A 26,254-nucleotide genomic window follows, 5' to 3' on the forward strand; every position below is an offset into this window, starting at 1 on the left:
ACACACTAGTAAATGATGGCTCAGACTATTGTGGAGGGCATTGGACTGCATCAGAATAACTTAGCCAAGGGGAGAAGGGTATTGTTTGCTTCTGCAACTTGAAACTGAGATATATGTGTTATTTGTCATGATGACTTACAATATATGCCTCATCTTCCTCTACCAGTCCCTTCTATCCTCCAAGCTTCACCACTTGTAGTTAATAAGCATCAGTCATGTGCTGGTACTAGTCCAGAGATTTCCACCAGTTTTATCAGCCCTGTCTTTAGATTAAAAGAGTTAGAAAAATGGAACAAAGTGAAAGAGGAATGAAGGGAACATGATAGAAATTTGGGTCACAGCGGGTCTAAAGAGAGCCTAAAGTTTCAGGACACGTGTTTATCTCTTGAGGAATGAAGGGTGTGTGTGTGTGTGTGTGTGTGTGTGTGTGTGTTGTGTATCCGTGTAGTCTTACAACTTCTTTTCAGTTTTGCTTAAGAGTGTGCGCAGGTGGAGGGGAGAGGGACTCACTCGAAGTCATATAGTTATCTGGAAATAAGAAGTTTGGAAAGACCATGAGGGGAGAGGAGAGATGAACACATACACACACACACACACACACACACAATCGCCTCCCTCCTCACCATGCTATTCACTGTTTACGGTGGGGAAGGGGGAGGCCAGTCGTGTCAAACGATAGCGAGGGGAAAAAAAATAAAAGGACTTTTGCTTTAAGTTACGTAGAGAGTTTATTTTAAAACTAGGAAGCCGGGTGGACTGCAGAGCAGCTTGTTTATATAAACCCGGAAACATCAACAGAGGGAGAGAGAGGGAGGGAAGAGAAGGGAGGGAGATACAGCGGTACAGGGTGAGAGTCACATTACAGCCCAACAGGACGCCTGCAGCAGAGGCGGTAGCAGCGGCGGAGCGGAGCTCAGCTCTCTCTACCTGGTCCTTCAGCCCCGAGCGATTGAATTACACCCACTTTGCTAAGAACAGGCGGGGGTTGGAGAGCCAGAGAGAGAGGACTGAGCAGAGAGAGGGTGAGGCTGGCCCGCAGGGGAACTTCGCTGCTCCAGCCTGACCCCGCCTGGGCCAGCGACCCTTCTCGCTGTGGACGGTGGAGCGGAGTCGAAGGCTTTCTCTCCCTCTCCCTCTCCTCTCCTAGCAGTGGATCAACAGGTGTCCCAGGGACTTAGAAGTAGCCGGCGGTTTAGGAAGGGAGAGGCAGGCAGTCACCGAGTCCGGGGCAAGAAGAAAGTTGCTCCCCCATTCCTCTTCCTCTGCTCCAACTCCACCTTCTTCCCCTTTGCTCCCGTGGTCGTACAGGAGACGTCTGCACTTGGCTAGTTGGGGTCTTCGGGCGGCTCCGCAAGAGAGGAGGACAGGAAGCTAATAAGATCCCCTCCCTTTCATGCTCCCCCCCAAAAAACAACCCCCAACAGCACCACAAACTTTAGGGAAAGAGAGTAGGGGGGGAGGCGGGAGAGAGAAGGGGAGGCGGTGTCTCTCTCCCCCAGAGATTCAGACATGACCGGTCTGGAAGAAGACCAGGAGTTTGACTTTGATTTCCTTTTCGAGTTTAACCAGGCCGACGAGGGCACCTCCGGGGCTGGCAAAGGTGGGTGAAGCGCGGCTCTCATCTGTCATCTCTCACTCTTCCCAACCCCACCCCACCCCCTCATCTTCTGATACCCTGTCCCTTTTTTCCTGCGTTTTGTTACCCTCCTTTACTGGGGGTTGGGGGACTGAGACAGGGACTGTTTTTTTCTGGAGAGAGGGAGCGTTGGCGAGCAGGGTGCGAGCGGGTAAATGAGGGGATGGGTGGGGGGACCGTGAAGGGGTGGTTTGGGTCTTGCCAGGTCTGGCCTGGCCTGGCTCTAGGCTCAGCTATGGCCCAGCCTCTAGGCTGAAGCAGAGCTGTGTGTGTGTGTGTGTGTGTGTGTGTGTGTTTGGGGGGGGGTGTTACGCTCAGGTTCAGGAGAGACGACAGCGGGTCACTGCAGGATAGGTGTTTGCGGGGAGCATGAGACAGCCTTTGCATTTCCTGGTTCGAGGGACCAGGCGCAGAGAAGTCCCTTTTTGGGTGTACCTCCTCCTCCCCCCTCCCTTAAATTAAATCAACCTCTGGTGACAGGCGCTCCAGGAGGCAGCAGAGGAGCGGGAGGGTCTGGCGTGTCGCAAATAAGCACAGGTTGGCTAGCAAAGTGCCCCAGGACAGGAGCAAGAGCTCTCTGAAGCTCTGACATTTGCGGAGCTGATTGATACTCGTGCGTGCGACTGGGCTGGCGGCGGCCGCTGCTGCCGCTGCATGCAAGTGATGGAACTAGAGGTTTCCTTTTCCTCTCCTGCTATTCTCTGCCTTTTTTCCCACCTGTCTGAGCATGGAAGGCTGTTCCTAGGGCCTGCACTTCTCTGGGCTTGGGAGTGTGATGGGATTCGAAGGAGAAATCCCTAGTACTTAATGGGGGAAGGGGTGGGGGAGAGAAAGCATAGGCTTGCCCATGGGGCTCCTCTAGGATCCGCCCCTGTCACCCTTGGCTGCAGGGGGAGCCTGTCTCAGTTCTTATCTCGTTCATCAAAGGGCCAAGCTTTCTTTCTGGCTCTGCCTTTCCCCAATTTCCCCCCATACCCCCCTCTGGGCCACTGCTGATTTGAGAAGACAGTCTCAACAAAATCCCAATCTCTTGGGACTTGGAGGCCTGGGAAAGAGTAGATGTCCCAGATTCTTGAGCCAAGGAGACTGCCTACCAGAATGATGGACAATAAATTCAGTTTAATGATCAATTAGGGGTTATGGGTGGGAAGATTTTGTTTAGGTCTCTGTTGTCTTTGTACCTTTACACTTAAAGTGTTTTAAAAATCTTAGTAGCCATACATTGTGAGACCTCTGACAAATAAACAAAGCAATTGGGATTTATACCCTCACTAAGAATTTCAGTCTTGAAACAGAATCATCTGTATCATGTCTCTAGAATCAGTATATAATACCTTAAAAATTATATTTCCACAGTGTAAGACTGGTCTTTATTTTATTTACTCAAAAAGACATGTACAAGTCACCCACAGAGACAAGGAGATTGCCACACCGAAACAGATGGTCAGTGGCCTCTGCCAGAGGGAACTGGGGAAGGCTTAAAAGGCCCAGACTGCACTGGGTCACTTGCATGGTCCTTTACAATGGGGAAGGGTTTTCCACACATTTCTCTTCAGCTCATAAGCTGACAATGAATAGAAGTATACTAATGAAACCTCCTTAGTTTCATTCAAATTGCATAGTAATTATAGAGGCCATCATAGCTTTCTTGTCACTCATTTTTAATCACTTCCAAAGTGTGCCAACACGATTTAATGTTGTAAATTAAGTTACAGAATCTTATCCTTTCCTGTTGATTCCATTAATTGAGGGTATGTTTTTCTGCCCCATCTCTTTGGACCAACCAAAATGAAGGATGACACCTAAAATATGATTTTCCAGAGCAGAGATTCTATGAGAATCTATCTCTGATTTTTGTGAATTAGACCAATTAATAATGTAGATCAACACGGCTTATTTTGAAATTCATGGACTCTTCATTAAGTATTCCTATGTTACTCTACATAAAAAAGTAGAGTCTAACTAGTCTGTGATTCAGTTTTCTCTTTGTCTACCTAAATCACTTCTTTACTTAGCCTTCTTAACAAACTACAAGAAGCACCCCTAAACTTTTTCCTCCATCTGCCCCTTTTTGTTGGCTTTTTAAAAGAGATTCTCTGCTTGTAGTTTTTGAAATGAAGTGATGAAAACTAAATGCGGTATTCTTGGCAAGCAGAGACTCTCAATTTAATATAATGGATGTATAATATTTTCTATGTCATCTTCTACCTCTTTCTTAAGTCCAAGATCTTGTTCTTTTGTTGTTATTGTTGTTGTTGTTGTTAACTATTCCAGCTAGTAAGATATTGTCTGCTCCTCATTATCAACTCCATCAGGGAACTCCTGTACTGATTAGTTTGGTTTTCATCTTCCTTCCTGGTCACAGATCTCCAGACCTCAGTAGGAGGGAGAATGGGGCTGGAGGAGATAGAATACAACGTGAAAGCGTTATCGGAGGCTCCTTAGATGGTTCCTAAGAGTCCAATAAATTATTGTTGGAAAGTAGTTTTCATTTACTTGCTTTGAATTTAGGCTGCCCTTAACCTGGCTCATTTGCCTGGTTTTGTAAGTTCCTTCAGGGGTTCCTTTTAATCCTCTTAGTCTTTGAATAAATGTGTTTCATTAGTAAATTTTTCCATTTCACTATAAAGCCTATTTTTCAGTTCATTAACAGATATCTTTAACAGCTCCTCAAATACCCCAATTTTGGTTCTATCTCTAACTTCTTTACTTTGGTGAAAAATGTATATTTATTAGTACTTTTTATTATTATTTTTATTAGTACTTTTTTTTGGTGAGTCTTTTCCTTGACATACAACATACAAGGTTACCTAAGACTTTGGGGACATCTTTTATACTGTTCTCCTAACCATATTATGACTTTTAGATCACTAGGCCTAATCAATCTTATTTTCCTGCAATTTTTTTACTACTTAAAAAACTAATTTATTCATTTATAATTTATTCATAGTCAATTAAGTGAAAAAAATCATTTACGATGGTTTTATAAGTGATGTGTAGTTTGAATTAAATTGATTTGTTGATCTCTGACTTAATCTCTTAGATAAACTTGAAGAATGTACTTATCCATACACATGTAGTATTATTGTTAGTTTAAAAATATGCACAAGTGTAACACTATGCATGCACTCGTGCATGAATGTGCACACACACATACACACACTTTCTTCTGTTATGATTTTCCTCAAAACTTCAGTGATACTAAATAGGAGTGATCCCCTCTGTTGGGTAAATATATATGTGTTTCCAAGGTTCTGTAACTTAACAGAGTTGTCTAATTTGTCCCTACTTTGATGCTGTTATTATAGCTTCTACTCAATTACTTATCCCTCTAGATTTCTGAGGTTAACACCTATCATCTCTCTTGGCTAAAGCCTTCAGCCACCATGGCTGTGTTCATTAGATGATAGGATTTAGCAGTGGAAGAAACCTCAAAGACCATCTAGGTCCATCCCTCACTTGGCCTCCAGAGAGTTGAAGTGACTAGCCCAAGGTCACATAGGCGGTAAGTAGCTAAGAATGGAATTGGGGCCTATGCCTTCTGACTCCAAATCCACTGAGCCTTCTTTCTTCTTTATTTGTAAAATGGAGCTAATGGCAGCAGCTGTCTCCCAGGGTCTCATCATGAATTGCCCTACTGGACATTTTAAATTAGATGTCTTGTCTGTATCTCCTTATCTTTCCACTGTAAAACTCAGTCAGTACCTTTTCTCCCAAACCCACCACTCTTCCAAACTTCCTTATTTGAGGGAATCATGATCATCTGATCACCTAGGTTTAAAAACTTGGTGTCATCTTCATTCTCCCTCACCCTACACGGACAGTTGGTTGCCAAATCTTGTAGTTTTCTATTTTTACAACATCTGTTGCACATCTCTCCTCTTTACTCATACAATCACCATCCTTATTCAGGCCCTCATGTGTCCAGACCACTGCAATAGTGGCCTATTTTCTTCTTCATTATCTCAGTCTTCTCTTTATTCTAATCTGACCTCCACACAGACACCAATTCAATTTTTTTCTAAAATTCAAGTCTGACCATGCTCCCTTCATCCCCTTTAACTACTTCTCCCTTCTGTGCCCCTACCTCCCCAATGAACTCTGGTGGCTTCCTATTTCCCTATTGTACTCTCTGTTTGGCATCTAAATCTTTTCACAACCTGGCCCCTTCTTACATTTCTAGTTTTCTTACACTATTCCATTCCATGAACTCTGTGGTTCAGCCATATTGACTTTGTCATTCTGCACACACCATGTCCATTCTTGTGCCTTAGTATGGGCTGTCCCACATGCCTGAAATGTCTTTCCTCATTACCTCTCTGTCTTGGGATCTCTATGTTCCTTCTATACTCAAGTCAAACTTTCTACCTGAAACTTTTCCTGATACCCTCAGCTGTCCATGTTCTCCCTTCTCAAAATTATATGTATGCATTGTCTACCTCCCTCTTAGAGCAGAAGCAGCTTGAGGGCAGGGACTAGTTGTCTTCTGTCTTTCTATCTCTTGCACTTAGCACAGGGCCTGGTATTTAGAAGAGGGTTAATAAATGCTTGTTTATTGATTGATAAAATCAATAAAATCAGATAATGTGTTTAAAGTATTTTATAATCTTGTAAAAGAAATATAAGCTATTTTGTAATACAGTATGCTGCTTTGGTTGGGCCTCTTTTTTAACCTATAAATTAAATAGATCTTTCTATAAAGATGACATATTGAGAAGAAATGGTTTAGTTTAAACAACCTTCTCTCTTATTTAATCCTTTCCATTAGCCTAGTTAATCTAGAAAAATAAGGCACTTTTCTTGGAAAGAATCAGGAATCTTTTAGTCTCTCATATATTACACATAGGAAATCAGTTAACAAAAAGGTTACAGGCAGAATGAAGACTAGAACCTTTATACCTGGACTCCATATCCAGTATAGATTTGGTCTTTAATGGGATTTGTTTCCTGGGAACTATTCTTTTATCCATGATGATCAACATTTTTATTATTATGTTAGATAAAGGTGTAGGTGCCATGCTTTTCAAATCTACTAATGGGATGAGGCTTGGAGGGATCATAGGATTATAAATTTAGAGTTGGAAGGCATTTTAGAGGTGAACCTTTTCATTTTACAGATGAGGAAACTGAGGCTGACAGCTGTTAAGTGACTTGTCCAGTGTAATACATGCAAGTGTATGAGGTGGGATTTGAAGTCACAAGGTAGCTAACATGGTGTATGACAGAGTTAGGTCCAGAAAAGATCTCAAAGGATAGAATGAGATGAAATTTAATAGATACAAATGTAAATTCTTATTCTTGAGTTAAAAAAGAAAAACAACTTAATAAGTTTTGAATTACCAGGGGTGTGTGGCTAGACAATTCCAGTGAAAAAGGTCAGGAGGTTTCAGGGATTGTCAGCTCAATATGAGTATTAGAATAACAGAATTAGTGGTGAAAGCCTCTTTAAATTTCATCTAGTCTAGACCCTTCATTTTGTAGTTGAGGGAAGAGGGGCCTAGAGACATTCAGTTCATTGCCTGAGGCCACCAGATAATAAGTGCTTGAGCCAGGCTTTTAGTTTATGCCAGGTGGTACTGTGGATAGACTATTGGACTCAAAAGTCAGGAAGACCTGAGTTCAAATCCTGCCTTGCAAACATACTAGCGGTGTGACTCTGGGCAAGTCATTTAACTTCTTCATCCTCAGTTTTGTCATTTGTAAAATGGAGATAATAATAGCATCTACCTCACTGCGTTGTTCTGAGGACCAAAGGAGATAATATATGTAAGTGCTTTGCAAACTTGAAAGGATGGTTATAATAATTATTATTATTCCAAAACCAGTGTTTTTTTTTCCTATTGCATCATAATTATACCCTAGACTTCTTCAATAGAGACATAGTGTCCAGAACAAGGTTGGTAATTGTTCTACTATATGTCTTGGTCAAATGTTGTTTGTAGTACTGTATTCAGTTCTGGTCACCACATTTTAGGAAAGACATAGAAAAGCTAGAGTGTGGACAGAAGAATGTCAAGAGAACTAGATAACAGCTGTAAAATGGTGGTCTCCAAAGTGGGGATCAGTGCTTCCTGGGGGGGGAATATAGCCTGATCCTAACCAGCTATTGCCTGATCCTGGGAGAGTGTAATCAGCCAATGGGAAGGTATGAAAATAAGTCTCATCCTTCCCTCCTTGAGGAGCCAATCAATAGACTGTATTTCAACTACAAGTTTTTGGGCCTATCTTACGTAGTTCTTCAGTTTCAGTTTTATTTTTCAGTTTGTCAAAGGCCACATTCTTCCTGTAGCAATATCTATTACTTCCATCATCCTGTGGAAAGCTAGTTAGGGGGCAAAATGCCACTGCAATTTTGAGAGCAGAATTTGGCAATTAGACTTTTCCCAGGTCTATTTTTAGCATTGTATTGTTATAGTTTAGCACAAAGATTATCCCAACAGTTAAGTTTTTCAAGATAATAAAAGGCACTCAATGATCTGTTTGAGAGTTGAAGACAGGTCAGTGGTGTTATGTATTTTGTATTTCTTGCCACCATTTTGTAGATTTAGCATCAAGTGATATAGCATTAGGAAGTGATGACTTTGACACAACCACAACTACCCACCCTTATTCCCCAATATTCCTCTACTCCACTTCTCTACACTATGAATATTTTTAACCTCTTCCCTTCTAAGACTAAAATGTAACTCAAAGGTATGCTGTAGCCTACTTGCTAACAAGATATCCAAGCAGAAGCTTTGGAGATGGTATTTTCTACCCCCACCCTGAAGTAGTTTGTGTTCTACTAGATTGGTGATGGTGGTATGCAAAAGTGATGTCAAACTCAAATAGAAATAAAGTCACTAAACCATACATAAGGAATCTTCTAGGTTGCATATTGACTTAGAAAACTACATATTAACATTTTCTGTATTCTATTGTATTTTCATTTATTTTGTTTAATATTTATCAGTTACATTTTACTGTAGTTTGAGCAGCATTTGGTAGTATTGTAAGCCTCGAGCATCTGCAGGCCTAATGTTTGACAACTGGTATAAAACATGTATACAGCTAAGTATAAAGTATACAAGGAAAAAAACAAAGCAAATTTTTGGGGAAGATGATCAGGAAAGGCTTGACTTAAGAGACAGTGACTATTCTGAGGCATGAGGGGAGCTAGGGTTTATAAGTGAAGATTAAGAATAGAATTCCTTGAGAAGATACAGAGGTGAGATTGGTAGGAACACAGATTGCATGAGCTGGAGTAATGTGAAATCAGTATAGAAAGGTAGGCAAGAGTCAGAGTATAAAGGATTTTAAATGCCAAACAAGGGAGTTTTTATTTTATCCTAGAGGAACTGGGGAGCCATGTAGCAGGGGAGTGAAATGAGACATTTGGCTGCTACGTGGAGGATGGACTAGAGTGAGGAGACTTGAAGGAGAAAACCAATTAGGAGGTTATCTGATTGGTTCTTAGGAGGAGTGCTAAGGGCTTGGAATTAGGCTGGTGTTCCTGTGAATGGAGAGAATGGGCAAAATTCAAGATAGGTTATTTAATAAAGGTTCTATGCAAGACCACCAGGTGTTTAGACAATGTAGTTGAAAAATCAACCTTCTAGTGGTGAACATTAGGTAGCCAGATTCTTTAGGTTATTCCGAAGTAATAGAAAAAGTCTACTTTATGTAATAATAACATTATTTATATATTAAATAATTAATACCATTAAATAAAGAATTAAATATTAAATAATATTTATAATACTGTTATTATACTGTCTAGATATATCAACAGCAGCTAGGTGGCACATTGGACCTGGAGTCAGGAAGACCTAAATTCAAACCTGTTCTTAGATACTTATTAGCTTTATGATTTAGGGCAAGTCATTTAAACTCAGCCTCAGTTTCATCATCTGTAAAAATAGAGATGATAGTAGCACCTACCTCAAAGAATTGTGAGGTTCAAATGAGATAATATTTGTAAAGTGCTTTGCAAACCATATAAAATTTAGCTATTATTATTATTATTATCCTAGAAGTTGCTCCAGTCTGGAGTGTTTGAATACTTACTGTGAATAGGGTATTTCAGTAGGTCCCAGAAATACAACTCCTGTCCTCAAGAGATTTATAGCCTCTTTGGGGAGAAAGGACACATATGTGGGAAAGGGTAATTGATAAATAAGAGGTGGCAAATTCCTTCGTTTCCTCCTTTGCAAAGTTGGGGTACAGTGGGACTTAGTTGGTTTCCCAGGTCCTTTCTTTTAATAATAACTCACTTTCATATAGCACTTTGAGGTTAACAAAACACTTTGTTCCTAACATACTTGTGGGTTGGTGTTGTCAGGCTCACTGTTCCAACTTCATGGTGAAGAAATTGAGTCTCAGTGAGTTTAAGTGACTTGATTAATATACTGATATAGGTCATTTGGATCCAAACTGAGATATCTCCTGATGCCAAGATAAGGGGGCTTTCCAGCACTTAGCACTGTGTCTGGCACATAGTATAGGTGTTCAATAAACACTTGTTGATTTGACTGACTTCCATTAAATCGCGCCATCTGCTGAAATCAAGCAGCGGAATATTATATCCAATGAATGAGGAATAAATTGAATAATCATTAAAGGCCCAATTAGGATTGCCAAAGATCACCTCAGCTTCCCAGAAACCATACCTAGGATTTGAGCTGAGCCTTGGAGCCTGGGTAGGCCTTCCATATGTAAAGAAGAGAGGGGGTAGATTATCTCGCAACAGGGAACTAGGCTTCAAACTTTTCACAGAAGACCCTGAGTTATCTTTTGTTTCCTTATTTTGGTAGCTTAGTAAAGTTGCTGGGGAATATGACAAATTCTCTTTTCCTTCTTGACTACTGTATTAAATCCTGCAGCTCATAGTGTGCTAGGCTAAGGCTGAGAGGCCAAGACAGTGCTTGAGATGATTTAAATAATCAGCTACCAAGAATTGTACCTAGAAAAGAGCAGCTGGTCAGGCCAGACTGAAAAGTACAACTGTTGCCTCCTCCCTGTTAGCCCAGTCTTTCCGAAGTAGGGACATTGTGGTCCATTCTAACTGAATCAATAATAGGTCACTAACAGTCACTAACGGTGAAGCACAAGTTGATACTGGAAAAATACGGGAGAGCAAGGATATGTACTCAATATATGCATATTGGCAAGTTGAGGACTGCAAAATTGTGTAATCCTTGCTTGCTTCCCAGCATTACTGAACTGTTTTTATTATTTTCTGTACTCCTCATTCAGTATTCAATTATAGATTGCCTTTTATTGCTGTTCTGTTGTATCCGACTCTTCTCTGACCACATTTGAGATTTTCTTGGCAAAGATACTGGAGTGGTTTGCCGTTTCCTTCTCCAGCTCATTTTACAGATGAGGAAACTGAGGCAGACAGGGTTAGTTGACTTGCCCAGGGCCACCCAGCTAGCAAGTGTCTGAGGCCAGATTTGAACTCAGGAAGATGACTTCAGGCCTACCACTGTATCCACTGCACCACCTAGATGCCCCTTATTGTTACTTCTATGTAATATGATGTGTCCTTTCCAGTTTATGAGCTTCTTGAAGGCAAGTCATGGACTCATAGAGCTCAAAAGGACTTTAATAGTTACTCAGTCCAAGCCTCTCATTTTACAGATGAGGAAATAGAAGCTAAGAAGCCCAGGGAGAGATTAAATGACTTGCCCAAGGTCATACAGATAGTAAGTGGCAGAGATGGGATGTTGAACTCAGGACCTGTGACTCTTGAGTTCAGTGGAGTACCCTGACTTACATGTTTTGTGTCTCACATAATGACTAGCACAGGACTAACAACATAATAGGTACTCAAGAACTATTTGTTGACTGTTGGAATGAATAACTGAATGAATGAATTCCACCACCAACATTGGTGCATTGGTTCTATCCACACATCATCCCCTTTCCACTCTTTAAACAGCTGGTGTGCAGCTGATGCTGATTTTCAGATCCACTCTCCTGCGGGAGGGGAGGGAATGGTCTTCCCTTTCCACTTAAGAGCAGGGAAATCCTTCTCCCCTTCATCTGTAATTCAATAGTTGATTTTCCCATCAGCTGTTTAAGGGGTGTGGCAGTGGCATCATGGCTGCATGCCCTTGTTCTCCAAGTTATTTCGGCCTTGCTCAATGTTGCCACAGTATTGTCACCATGGCAACTTGACAGGAAACTGTCAGGCTTTCTGGGTAGTGGTCTGGAGTCTCTCCACAGATAGCAATGACATTTTCTAAAATTTGAAAAAAAAATCATTTCTCATGGCTTCTTAATGTTTTGTGTGTAGAAAGAAAATACCTTGTGCCACAAGATGATTGTTGAGAATTTGAATGTTGCTTTAAAATAAAAAAGAGCACGGTGATCATATATTAATATTAGACCCCCCCCCCACACAAATGGAAGAATTGTACTGTGCAGCTGGATACATGAGTGAGTAGGTGGCAACCTCATAATGAGGAATCAGGTCTTGGGAGTGGCATTCTTTTGCCCACGGGGTTCTAGTCCTTACTATTCACTACAGAAAAGAGAGTAAAATATAGTCTATAAGTACTAAGAAGAACATTAAATTAACAGTAGGTACTCTTCAAAGAATATCTTTTTATTGAAATCACAATATCTTTTTTTTTTGGAATGGGGGGTGGGGAAGAGGAAAAAAATCTCCAATTATCTTTAGTTAAGGGTGAAGATATTATAATAACTATTTTATTCCTTTGAATTTACTCTTAGTTTTCAGATACAATAAATAATGAATAACTTTTTAAAAACTTCCATGAAAATAAAATATTAAATAAGAGTGATTGGGGGGGCAGAGTTACATAAAATGTATTATTGTTTGAGAGAACATTTCAGTAGCCTGCCCTGGTAAGTGATGCCTGTACGAAGTGTAGGCTACCAGGCCATGTTATGAACTTTTAAAGGTCTTTAACTCTAATTTATCTCTTTAACTAATTATTTGTCAAAGATACTTAAAACCTTTCAAACATTATTTATTTATTGCTTCAATGGGACCATTAGATCTGTCTTTGCAAATCCTTCTTTGCTGGCAGATTGTTGTGCTATCTCTCCAAAACTACACCTCTAGGGCTGTTGCTGTCTATCATATCAATTTGGTCGACATGCAAAAATCTCTTATGTAATGCATCTTATGAATTTCCATGCACATATTCACCAGCCAGTGTTTCAACTGCACCATTCTTGGCCTATCTTATGCAGTTCTTCAGTTTTATTTTCAGTTTGTCAAAGGCCACATTCCTTCTTTTGGCTGTATCTCCTACCTTCATTGCCCTGTCAGGAGAGCGGCATGTACATGCAATTCTGAGGGCAGAATTTGGCTATCAGACTTTCCCCAAGTCTATTTCTAGCACGCATGCTGCAGTTTAGCAGAGTGCAAATCCTAATGGGTAAGTTCCTCAAAATAATAAAAAACACTCAATGATGATTTGAGAGTTGAAGGAAGACCATTGATATAGTGCAATTTGTGTTTCTTGCTACCATCTTGTAGATGTGATACACTGGTAGGAGGTGGTGAATATGACTTTTAATACTGGACTTTGTATAGTTTTAAAAGAAAATCAGATTGATGTTGGGCACTAGTCATGCTGTGATACTGCACTTTGAGAACAAATAGACTTATTAAAAATCTATGCACATTCCATTTTACTATTTCTTAGATTTTGTTTATAATACATATGTTCAGATCAGGTGTGTGGGAATGTAGACTTAGTTACTGTAAAGATGTTTGTTTAAACATAAGTTTTGTTTTTCTTAAAGAAAGGAATTGATTTACATATTTTTTACAGTTGCTTATAATTTAACTTCTGGATTTGTGGAAAAAATGTTACAGAGTATGAAACAAAAAAAATTTCGAGTAACTGGATGTATTCACGAACTGTGTCATGTAGGAGTAATGTTTTGAAAATTAGTGTACTATTAGAGAAAGGCAATATACATTATATATACCCTGATGTTAGTTGGTATTTGTGCCATATTAATTAAAAATTATTATAGTCAGTTATATTGAAGTGACTTTTTTCCTGTCTACTTGGTGTTTGCTTAAAATAGTTCCATTTCTTTTGTAGCAATCTATAGTGTAATTTAATGAACTCTTCTTGGCAAATAGCCAGTCTCCTAAGGCATCTAGTAGAAAGTGACTTTAATAGGTGTTGAGCACATTTGTGCCTGACATGATATAAATCAGCTTGAACATCCCAGAGTTGCTAAGAAAGTTTCTGAAAATGTTTTCATTCTGTGTAAATATCATAGCTAAATAATTAAAATTTGAATTTAGGTGGCTAATAAAACCAAATTGGGTAGAACCTATCAGGAAGAGTGAAAGGCAACAGAGAGCGGAACTTGAGGAAGTGCAGAGGGGTCGCTGCAGAGACAATCAGTATCATAGAGGATTGAGTTAGGTTGGGAACAACAGACATCATAATTAACTAAGCTCTTCTGGATCTCAGCATGCTAGACTAGCGAGGGTCATTGCCTTGGGTGTTTATCCCTTGGGAGGGAAGCTAACAAACATTCTACATTGGAAAGGCTCAGACTCAGTGGGGAAGTTGGAGAACTCGAACTTGTTTATTGTTATTGTTCTGGGAAAGAGAATAATGACTTTATCATCACATAGCCCACAAAGGGCAATTTGGTTGAGTGTTTATAATTAAGTTGAGGCATTAAAGCCTTTTATTTTGTAATTTGTTTAACTTAGAAAAACCTAAGGCTGCATGTATTTTTCACAAAGGCATTTTCTTCTTCTTCTTAGTGATTTAAAATTTTGCTAAGGTGCTTTTAGTACCAGAATTTTTTTAGCTCCTAAAGCCTACTAAAATTGCCCTCTGCTTGCCCCTGGTGTGCTTACTCTTATCTTTCTTAGTGTTAGTGTAATCACTGGCTAGTGTGACAATAGATGGGTGCACAGCTCATTAGTCTGTAGTTGGGGGAAGGTGGAAGAAGATAGAAACTGGGGTGGCTTGGATGGGGAAGGCGAGGTGGTGGGGAGATTGGGTTGCTTTACATATGGTGGAAGGAGTCTTTGCTTCCTCCACTCTTCTCTTCCCTTACCTTGTTTAATCACATGCCTCTGTGTCCACAAGAGACTGCCGAAATGTTCTTGAGGGCAGGAACACCTTGTCACTCTTCAGTGACTTGTCTTACTAGTTCCCTCCCCCCCAAATCCTGAAACTTTGAATTGCCCAGGCCCAGTAGTCAGGCCGAGCAGCCAAGTTCTGTAAGTAGGTGTTTGTTGATCAAAAATGCCCTTTTCAGTTCTAGATTCTTCACTTTATTTCCTGCCCCTTATGAAATAGCAAATCACTTTTGCCTCACCAGCTGTTGAACATACTAATGGTTTACTACCATCACTCTATATCTTGCGTAAACAAGGCAGATTAAGGTATATTGCTGAAGACTGATATCCTAGCTCAATAGGGTAGTTTCTAGATTTGTCTCTGGATAAAATACAAAGTCCCTCTGTTGGGTATTTAAAGTCCTTCACAAGTTGGACCCAACCTTTCCTTCCTCTGACTGGACTACTGACTTCCCTGGCTGGCTTTCTTTCAATTCCAACTAAAATCCCACATTCGACTAGAAACTTTCCCGAACTCTCTTAATCCCAGTGCCTTCCCTCTATTCATTACTTTCTATTTATCCTGTATATAGCATATATTTCTTTGCATGTTGTGTCTCCCATTAAATTGTAAGCTCCTTGAAGGCAGGGGCTATCTTTTGCCTCTTTTTCTGTCTCTGGCACTTAGCACAGTTCCTGGCACATAGCAGGCACTTAATAAGTGTTTATTGATTGATTGACCTGTCTTTCCAGGCTTACTGCATATTATTTCCCATTATGCCCTCTTCTAGCCAAATTGGTCTATTTACTGTTCCCCTTAAGTGGCATTCCATCTCCAGTCTCCATGATTTTGCACAGGTTGTGTGCCCTATGCCCAGAATAAACTATTTCCTCACCTCTACTTCCTAGAAGCCCTAGCTTCCTCAAGGACTCAAGTGCCACCTCTTTCTAAAAGGCCTATCTTAATCTCCTTCCAGGTGCTAGCGCTCTCCCCCAACATCAAAATTACTTTGCATTTAGAATCATAGATTCAGAGCTAGAATTGACCAATTCCCAGTGCTTTGTGTTTAGTAAACTCTTGGAACCCCTGTCATTTTACAGATAAAACAGCTGAGGCCAGGAGATTGTGACTTGCCCAAATTCACACAGGTAGTAACAGACACAGGATTTGATCCTAGGTTCTCTAATTCAAAAGCCCAATTCAAAGGAATCAGGACCCACATGCTCCGATTCAAAACTGCATTTTCTACTGTTTCCACATTTCCACCTATGTATGTGTTGCTCTCCTCCCAGTAGAATGTAAGCTTCTCAAGGGGAAAGTCTATTTCATTTTTGTCTTCAGACCACCAGTGCCTAGAAAGTTGTTGTTGAATTGTTTGAGTAATGTTCCGCTCTTTGTGACCACATTTGGGGTTTTCTTGGCAAAGATACTGGAGTGGTTTGCCATTTCCTTCTCCAGCTCATTTTACAGATGAGGAACTAAGGCAAACAGGGTTAAGTGACTTGCTCAGGGTAACCTAGCTAAGTAGGTGTCTGAGGCTGGATTTGAACAGTCTTCCTGAGTCCAAGCTCAGTACTCTATCTACTGTGCCAAAAGTGCCTGTTACTTTACCAGTGCTCAGTAAATGCTTGCTGGAAGAATCAATAAATAATACACAGTGGAGTAACATTGTAATCAGTGTCTAACAGCTGTCCCTAATATAGTGGCTAAGGCTTTAAATGTTAGGAAGCAAAGCCTAGTAACCTGTCACTTTATCATTCACAGTGAAGCCAGCTTTGTGTCACAGAAAACCTAAAGGAAATATCATCTGGTAATTTCTTAGGTTAAACAGCTCAGGATACTCATTTCAGGCTCAGCACAGAAACAATGGGATACATTTAGCTTCCAAAGGAGGGATTCAGGGGAAAATAGGCAGTATTTAATATTTAACACAATATTTAATGTTTCCTGAACACCTCATGCCCGTTGTTTTTTGTTCTTTTGAAGTTGTCACTTTTGTGTAAAAAGAAAATTCATCCTTTGTTTTATGTTGGATTCTTGGGATGCTACACATAGAAGGGTTACAGAGAAGAATGAGTAACCACAGCAGGCCTGCCCTTAAACCCCACTAGATTTCAGTGGGAGGCTTGAGTGGAGTCTGGGCACTTCAGTGCAACATAATAAAAAGAAAGAGGTGGAGTGGGAATTGGGGGCCTTTTAACCTAGTACGTTGCTAGGAGATCACCCTTGTTTGAAGGGTTGCTGCTATTACTGCAGTTCTCAGGTCTTTATGGGAGATGTCAGTGGCCAGCTGTAATACCAAAATATGAAGGGGGAAGCATGTGGTACTTTGGGCTGGAAACATTTCTACACAGGACAAAGTGAAAGCAGTTAGTCCAGACAAGGATCAGCCAGCTTTCCTTTGGAAATAAACACCAGAGGAGGCAAATCTTCCCCCATATTGCAAGTCTTGGCTGTCTAGCAGGAGAATGTTTAAAGGTATCCAGGAAGCTGTAGGGAAAAACTGGAATTCAGTGGTCATTGGCATTCCAGAGACAAACATTCCCAGCTTGCTTCTTCTGAGGCTTAAAAATACAGGTACTCACAGGGTAGAAAAAAGGAAAATACAGAGCATTTATCTTTTGTTTCAGGTACTGTCCTTAACTAAGTCCTATTTGGAATCCTCATTAAGAGTTGGGTGAGACCTCCCTCCATAGGGCAGTTAGCAGTGCAGTGGATAGAGTGCCTGACTTAAAGTCAGGAAGATTCCATTTCATGAGTTCAAATCTGTTCTCAGACACTTCTCAGCCATGTAATCCTGGGCAAGTCACTTACCCCTGTTTGCTTCAGTTTCCTCATCTGTAAAATGAGCTGGAGAAGGAAATGCTGAATCACCACAGTATCTTTGCCAAGAAAACCCCAAATGGGGTCATGAAGAATCTGACACAACTGAATAACAACAACAACAATAACAAAGACCCTCTGTGGGTGTCAAAGGCTTTGACCAGAGAGTGAGTCTCAAAGGTCCTACCAAACTGAAAAGTCTTTGAGTACTAGTGCATTAAGAGTTGGATTGAATTAAATTGAAGTGAATTCAGCAAGCATTTAATAAACATCTGCTGTGTATGACTAAGGTCCTAAGCTAGGTGCTGGTGATAACAAAGATAAGAGAAACTGTTCCATAAGGAACTTGAAAATGTTCTACTGGAGGGATATAACATATATAACTAATGACTAAATGGAAGATAAAGTAAGGAAGGAGAGAGCACTGATAACTAGGAGGATCAGGGAAGCTTTCCTGTAGGAGTTGGTACATGAACTGAGCCTTGAAGGAAGCTAAGGAGAGGGGGTGCATTTCAGGCATGGGGCAGTCTGTGCAAAGGTGTGGAGGCAGAAGTTTGGGAAAAGCAAATAGGCCTCTTTGACTGAGATGTAGAAGGGATGTATTACCAGAAATTTGGCCATTAGACGATGAATTATTTCAGCTGAAGTAAGTTATGAAGGCCCATCTACTAAATTGTGAAAAGGTTTTGAGTACCCACACTAATGAAATCAGAGACTCTTGAAGTTGGTAAAATAAGGCACTGTGCAGACAGAAGAGTATGGTTTGGCTACATAGGGCCTATAGATAAACCAGATGTAGGGAACCTTTGTTTAATCTTCATTTATGACCAAGGTTCTAATATGGAGAGTCTGGAGACTAGGGAGAGAAATCATCTTATGCCATAGGGAACCCCTCAGAGGCTGGATAGAAAATACATGATCTCAGGCTGTGGTGACAGTGTTAATTATTATTACAGAAACCTAAAGAAACCCACAGATAGATTTAGCACATGTGGGAGACACCTGCAGTAGTGATTATATGTTCAAGAGTAAAAAAAAATACTAGAAGGGGTGGAAAAGATGGAGAAAGCATTTTTAAAACATGTTTATTTTTAGAATGTTAAACCACGTAAAAAGTATGCATAAAAATTAGATTTTTGGAAGCCCACTGTGTAGTCAAACAATATAATTGCATATTTATTTTATTTTGTTTGTAGCTCAACAATTTTCTTATTTAAAAATAAATAAGAAAGACTGGTTCTCTTACTGACAGTGAGAATCAATCAACCAAAATACACAAGAATATATTGAAATATATGTATGCATACATGCATATATATACATATATATATATATATATACGTAACATTTATTCCTACATGCAGCATATTGAGGGCAATTGACATGTCAATTAATTTCATTTTTTCAAACATATTATGCCATTATAATGTGCTGAGGAACTGAGGGAATTATAAAGATAGAGTATATCTGGTCCCTGTCCTCAGGGGGTTTACTGTTTAATAGAGAAATAAAATAACTACAAAAATAATGCAAATAACCTTGATTGGTGTATAAAAGAGATACAAAGAAAGTACTATGGGGATTCTGAGGGAGGAAAGGGAAGTGTTTCCTAGGTATGGGAAATCAGGGAAATCTCTCTCTCCCTCCCTCTTCTGCTTTGTATTCATTAGTATAGAGAACTCCTGGGTGAGGAAACTCCCAGTACTGACTTGTGTCAGCACCTTCTCTTCAATTTATGGTCTTAGAAGTTGCCTGAGGGCCCTGAAGAGTTAAATATTTTGCTCAGGTCCATTCAGCCAGTATGTGCCAAAGGCAAGACTTGAACTCAGGTCTTCAGTAGGTGTCAGAGGAAAGACTTGAGTCCCTCAAGGACTCCACCGCCAGATCATTATTTACTAGGTCGTGTTTCACCTTTTTACGTCTCACACACTGAAGGTTATACCTCTTCGCAAGCACAAGCCATTTATAGGTGGAAAAATTATTATGATATTATTTAGCATGATTGAAATAAAAGGAAAATAGAGATACTTTATTACAAATCTATATGCTTCATTCCTAACCTTGTTATTCTAATATCAAATCACATGCCTGGTTCCAATCCCTATCCACATCCCTATTTATTTTTATTTTTGGAAGCAATTGGGGTTAAGTGACTTGCCCAGGGTCACATAGCTAGTAAGTGTTCCCCTTACTATTTTTATTTAAAAGACTGTATTTCCCAAGCTCACCCAGGCTAAAGGTATAGGGGTTATTCATAGGCTGATCCCACTGTGATTGGCATGCAAGTTTTGACCTGCGCCATTTTCATCATCAACCTATTATTGCCCCTATCATGTTCTCTTTTCCCTTATCATATTGATGATGGCTTCTTTTAAGTACCAATGAAAATCACACCTTCTCCAGGAAGCCTTCTTCAACCCCTTTTAATTTCACTGCCTTCCCTCTGTTAATTTTTTCCTGTTTTTCCTGTATATGGCTTGCTTTACATATATTTGTTTGCATGTTGTCTCTCCCATTAGATTGCAAGCTCCTTGAGGGCAAGGGCTGTCTTTTGCCTATTTTTGTGTGTGTTCCCAGTGCTTAATAAATATTGATTGATTGATGTCAAACTCTGAATGATATAGCCCACTGCAGCTTGGAACTACCTAATTTAAGAGATCCCTCAGCCTCAGTCTTCCCAGTAGCTAGACCTATAGGTGTATGCCAATAGGCCCAGACTATTTTTTACTATTGATATTATTTCAGACCTCCCTGAAATACTTAGGCTTGGTATAAATCTTGCTTATTGCCTTTTCTCACATATATATTTTATTTTTAAGAGGCATGTAAGTGGCACAGTGGTAGAGAGCTAGAGTCAGGAAGACCTCAGACATTTAGCTGTGTGACCTTGAGCAAGTCACTTAACCTCTGTTTGCCTCATTGAAGATAGCACCTACCTCAAAAGGTTATCAGAATCAAATGAGATATTTCATAAAGGGCTTAGCACAATGCTTAACGTATATAGTAGGTGCTTACTACTTACTCCATTTCCTTTCCATTATCATGTAATAGAAATATACTCACTTTATAAAGGTTCCACTATGTAAGAAAATATATAAAAATGTCTCTGTGACTTAAACAAGTTTGACAACTATTTAGAAAGTTTCTTGGATTTTTATCAATTGTGTCAGTCTGTCAATGAACATTTGTTAAGTGTTTACTATGTGCCAGGCATTGTGCTAAACTTAAGGATACAAAGAGAGACAAAAGACAGTCCCTGCCCTCAGGGAGCTCACAATCTAATGGTTCTTATGATTTGATCCTATTATTAGGAGCTCCTTGAAAGCTGAATCCTTACTAGGCTTCTGTAAATCCCCTGCAGGGCTTAGTACTGTGGGCTTGAAGCTGGGCGTGAAGGAGGCAGTGTTTGTTGAGTGAATATAGGGATAAGTAAATCAGATGTTATTGTGATTATGGGTAATTTTTATTATATCCCATTTGAGTCACCTTGACTTATGTCATCCATCATAATTGATCTGTAGGCATAGCTTCCTTGGACTTTGAATAAGATAGTGACATGCAAGAAAAACAGCTCTATCTAGACATATATCTGAGGGCAGTGGAATGGTGGTGGGAAGTAGGTCCTTAGAACATAGTGACTAATTGTTTGATGGTTAAGGTGATGACTTTCTATCATAAGAACCACTATGACAAGTTTTGGGAGCAGGATGGTGAGGAGGGCCAAGGAATGGGGAAGGAGGAACCCTGGGAAGGCAAAATAGAGTAAGACTTTGGTAAAAAAAAAATACAATTGAGAGAGCTCTATAAGCTCTTGATAATGATAGAGATCTGTAGTTTAATGTTATTGCTGCCCAATTGACAATAATAATTCATATTTACACAGTGCTTCTAGATCTGTATAATGCTTTATACATTTTATGTCATTTGAGACTCACAATACTGAGATAGCTAGATGGTGATGATGATGATGATGATGATGATGATGATATTCCCATTTTATAGGTTCTTGGAGAAGTTTAATGATTTGCTAGGGTCACAGCAAGTTTCTGAGGCAGGATTTTAACCTAAGTCTTCCAAACTTTAGATCCAGTGCACTGTCTACCATGCTGTGGTACCTATTAAGTGGAATTATCAATTAAAACATTTTTATATACTACTTTGTTTATAACCGGCCTTCCCACCTTCCTCACCCCACCTCCCAGCTGAGAAAGACCTGGTTTCAAATTCTGCCTCAAATACATACAAATTATATGACCCAATTAATTATTTCATGATAGTATTGCTTTGAACTACAGACCCTTAGCTTGTAGAATTCTTATTGTATTTGGATTAGCCTAGCATTTATGTAATGTATGTCATGGTAGATTTCCATACATGAATTCGCTGTCATTTGGAATACTGTAACTTCTTAATTTTAATTTTTTTTATAGATTATAAAAAGGAATAGCATTTTTTATTAAAATAGATGTCATGTTTCTTGTATTTTTTGTTTTTATTTTCATAATTCAACAGAAGTGGGTACACAATTTGGAGGCCCTATATGTCATATTTTATGTACTTTGTTTAGATCCTTCAATCAATGTATTGAGAATAGAGATTTGAGATAAATTTAATGTGTTGTAGAAGGAAGATAATTTATACAGGAGATGAGAACCTGAGTCTCACTAGCTGTGATCTTGGGCAAGTTACTTAATTTCATCATAGGATTTAGAGTTGGAGGGGACCTTGTAGATTATCTAGGACAAGTGACAACCAAGTTCCCATAGGTAGTAAATAGTAAGATATTTGCATCCAGATTTTTTGATTTAAAATCCAAGAGCTTTCCATCATACCTTGCTGCCTCTCTGGACTTCAATTACTTAATGTATAAAATGAATGGGTTGGCATCAATATTCTAGCAGGGGTTCTTAAACTGGACCTCTTTGGCAATCTAGTGAAGCCTGTAGACCCCTTCTTAGAATAATGTTTTTAAATAAAATAATTTGATACCAATTTTGAATATCTGTTGGTTAATTATTACACTGTACTCTTTCCAAAGGGAAATATGGGGAGACCTCATTCTTCTCTTTTAGTGGTGCAAGGTGGGATTGCAAGTTCTATACTTAGGGCCACAACTAAAGAGGTGTTTGGCACAGTGGATATAGTGCTGAGTTTGGTGACAGGAAGACCTAACTATGATCTAACACTATGATACTTAGCTTTGCAAAATACAGAAAGTCTAAATGCCTAAACCCCTTGGGCTGAATCCTGGTCTATATGTGCCCTTATTTTAGTGTTTTTTGTTGACAGTAGCTTCACAATTTCATAGAATTCATTAAGCCAATGGATTCACATTTGCCAGGTGAACAACTCATGCCATTCTTTTAATTTGTTTTTTCTTCTAGAACACTATAACTACACATCTTCAAATATCAATGCTGGTTTGCCTCTCAATGTGGCCCATCCTTCACTGTCAACCCCATGTCATGATCTTCAGACAACCAACCCGGTCATTTCAGTTGTACCATCAACAAATCATCCCTCTGGATATGGAGGCAGTATTGACAGTGGGACCTCAGGATATTATCTTTCTTCAAATGTCAGACCTAATGGAGCCCCAGCGTTAGAAAGTCCTCGGATTGAGATAACTTCCTATTTGGGACTTCATCATAACAACAACCAGTTTTTTCATGATGCTGAGGTTGAAGAAACGATACCAAACTCCAAACGATCTCCTTCTACTGCCACCTTGAATCTACCAAACATCGAAGCTTATAGAGATCCATCTTGTCTGAGTCCGGCTAGTAGCTTATCTTCCCGAAGCTGTAATTCTGAAGCATCATCATATGAATCCAATTATTCTTACCCATATACATCTCCTCAGACATCACCATGGCAGTCTCCTTGTGTCTCTCCTAAGACCACTGACCCAGAGGAAGGATTTCCAAGGGGTATGGTGGCCTGCAACTTGCTGAATTCTCCAAGGCATTCTCCATCTACATCCCCAAGAACAAGCATTACAGAGGAAAACTGGCTCAGTACCCGTAACTCCAGGCCATCTTCTCCTTGCAACAAGAGAAAATATAACCTAAATGGGAGGCAGACATCTTACTCACCACATCATTCACCAACCCCATCTCCCCAGAATTCCCCTCGAGTTAGTGTGACAGACGAGACATGGCTGGGAAACACTAACCAATACACCAGTTCTGCTATTGTGGCCGCTATCAACGCCCTTACCACAGACAGCACAATAGATATGAATGATGGAATTCCTATAAAGTCCAGGAAAACTGCCCTAGAGCATACTCCTTCTATGACACTCAAGATAGAGCCAGCTGGTGAGGATCATGGGACCATATCACCCACTTCTGATTTATCACCTGAAGAGTTTTCCAGCTTCCAGCATATCAGGAAAGGAAACTTCTGTGATCAGTATCTTTCAGTGCCACAACATCCATACCAGTGGGCCAAACCAAAGCCTCTGTCTCCCACTTCATATATAAGGTAAGATTTAGTGTAATTTTTGTGCAAATGCATTGAAAAAAAACAAAATGAAAAAAATGCCTAAACTTCATATTTCTTGACTATTCATTCCACTAATTTCTGTCCTAATTTCTGTATCTTACTACTGTCATTGCATCTGGGTGCAGATGTGACCCAAGTTGATAAATTCCTGTGGAGCAGAAAACAGGCGACTCTTGACAACCAGCCATATCGATGTTTTAAGAACAACACAGCATTTTCTTCCCTTGAGACAAGCGCTTGGTCTCTGGCAGTCTGGTGACAGGAAACACAAATGCATTCTGAACTTGGTGTTTTTAACAGTGTAGTCTACTGCTGCCACACCAGTTCACTTAATTAGTCCTGCATTTTCATTTTTAACTAAACAACTGCTTCCCCAACAGGTGCCCCACTAATGACCTTTCGTGAAGTGCTTCCAATCCAAGTCTTTTTATTTTGTGTACAGAAACAACTGCATGGTACCTGATGTAGCAATATGAGTCTTTTAACTTTCTTTTTTTTCTTTCCCCTTTGTCTTAGTGGCATTTTCCACCCCAACTTTACCTTCTGCTCCAGCATTCAGGGAGGGAGAAGTGGAAAGTATAAGGGGAGGGGCGAGGAGGAAGAGAGATGGGGTAGAAGGATAAAAAAATGAAAAAAAAATAATAGTAGCATGGAAATCTTTGGATTGGGAAAATACTGTTTTTTTATTGCAGCAGGATAGTTTGTCAATCTTAAAATAGCTTTTATAATTTTACTCTTTATTTAAAAATACTATGCTCTCCATTCCTGGCTTTTATATAATTAAAGAGCTATATGGTATTCTAGGATTAAGACTGTAAGTAGAGAGTTCAGTGTCATCTTACCAGTGAACCCATTTAAGAATCTATGTTTGTTTTAAAGAAACAATTCAAGAGGCAGAGTGGTTTTTCTTTGCTTGTTGTTTTAATTTTTTCCCAAAAGAACACATGGAAGATACTAATAGTTAATGAAGTTTAGAGAAAAAACAAGAAATACAATAGGTTGTTTCCGTGAGTCCCATGAGACAGCTTCTAAAGTTCTGTGAAAAATTTCAACTTCAACAACCACCTGGGTATAGAAGGACAATCTTAAAAATTATCACCAGAACTAGTATTGTCATTCAGAGGCTGATATAGTCTATGAGAGTAGAATTATTTTGTTCTCCTATTGGCGACTTTTTACATAAATTCAATAATTAGTAAACTATCATATTTAAAAATAAATGATAAATAATAACAGTATTCTGAAGGGAATCCTCTTAAAGAGGCCACATGAATTATATAGATACAATGAATTAAAATGATAAATGTTTTAAATTGACTTAGTTATAGATATATTGCCATTTGTATAATAAGCATTTTTACAAGCATTGCAATCTATAGAAATATAACCCATACTTCTTTCTATACCTCATTATGCTGCTAAAAACAAGCCTACGGGAATATATATATAAGATTAAAATCATTGAATGAAGATATTCACATTAGGAAGTTTTAAAAAAGAAATCATAGGAATTAATTCAGTAGGAATTAATTAATAGTAATTAATTATTAATTCAGTAGGAATTAATATTGTTTTACAACAGTAATATCAGTAGTAGTGTAAAATAAAGGTTCGCTTGAGTTTACATACATATATGAACACACATATGTACACATGCTCACCCATAATAGCCTTTATTGAATTTCTCTCTCAATTTGTTGAGCAGCCTATACATTCTTTGAGAACTTCCGTCAATCTGTCATCTACCTTCAGTTTATTTTATAATTTTAATCCATTACATGGTACTACATGGCACTAATTATTGAAAAGGCATGGGAGTGATTGTTGGTTTTTTTGCCTTTAGAAATTGCGGTCACTATTCATGTAAGTCAAATTATTATGTTATCTTTATCTTTTGGTTACAGAAAGCCTCTTGGTAGACATTATGCACACAGCATTCCTATTCCCTAATATAAATATACAAAAACACATAAAATGTACAAAACCATCCTCAGGGGATTACAAAGTTAACATTTTTCCACTGTTTTGGTCCTGCATCAAAATATGTTTCCTGGTCCTTTGCAATATGTTTCCATGTGATCTCATTAACTGGTGCTCTAGGGCAGCTGGAAGCTACTGTAGAAAGGAGATGCTAAGTTATTTTACCAGTCAGAGATACTGACCAAACTTCCTTCCACAAAGAATATCTCTGTGTTAACATACATGAGAAACTGCAGGGCAATTGCAGATG

The 26,254-nt window shown here is 39.3% G+C and overlaps 1 protein-coding gene across 2 annotated transcripts in view; it reads left to right on the forward strand.

Moving 5' to 3' along the window:
- Positions 1-819: 819 nt before the first annotated feature.
- The window catches only part of NFATC1 (nuclear factor of activated T cells 1), a 201,498-nt gene continuing 176,063 nt past the window's right edge, over positions 820-26,254 (forward strand). For both annotated transcript variants that reach the window (XM_027852466.1, XM_027852467.1), the window contains exons 1-2: positions 820-1,600; positions 22,902-24,003. In XM_027852466.1, coding sequence (XP_027708267.1) covers positions 1,510-1,600; positions 22,902-24,003 — 1,193 coding nt within the window. In that variant the 5' untranslated portion in view covers positions 820-1,509. The remainder of the gene's footprint in view (positions 1,601-22,901; positions 24,004-26,254) is intronic.

This window comes from Vombatus ursinus, unplaced genomic scaffold (assembly GCF_900497805.2).
Source record: "Vombatus ursinus unplaced genomic scaffold, bare-nosed wombat genome assembly UNPS02009573.1, whole genome shotgun sequence".
NCBI lineage: Eukaryota > Metazoa > Chordata > Mammalia > Diprotodontia > Vombatidae > Vombatus > Vombatus ursinus.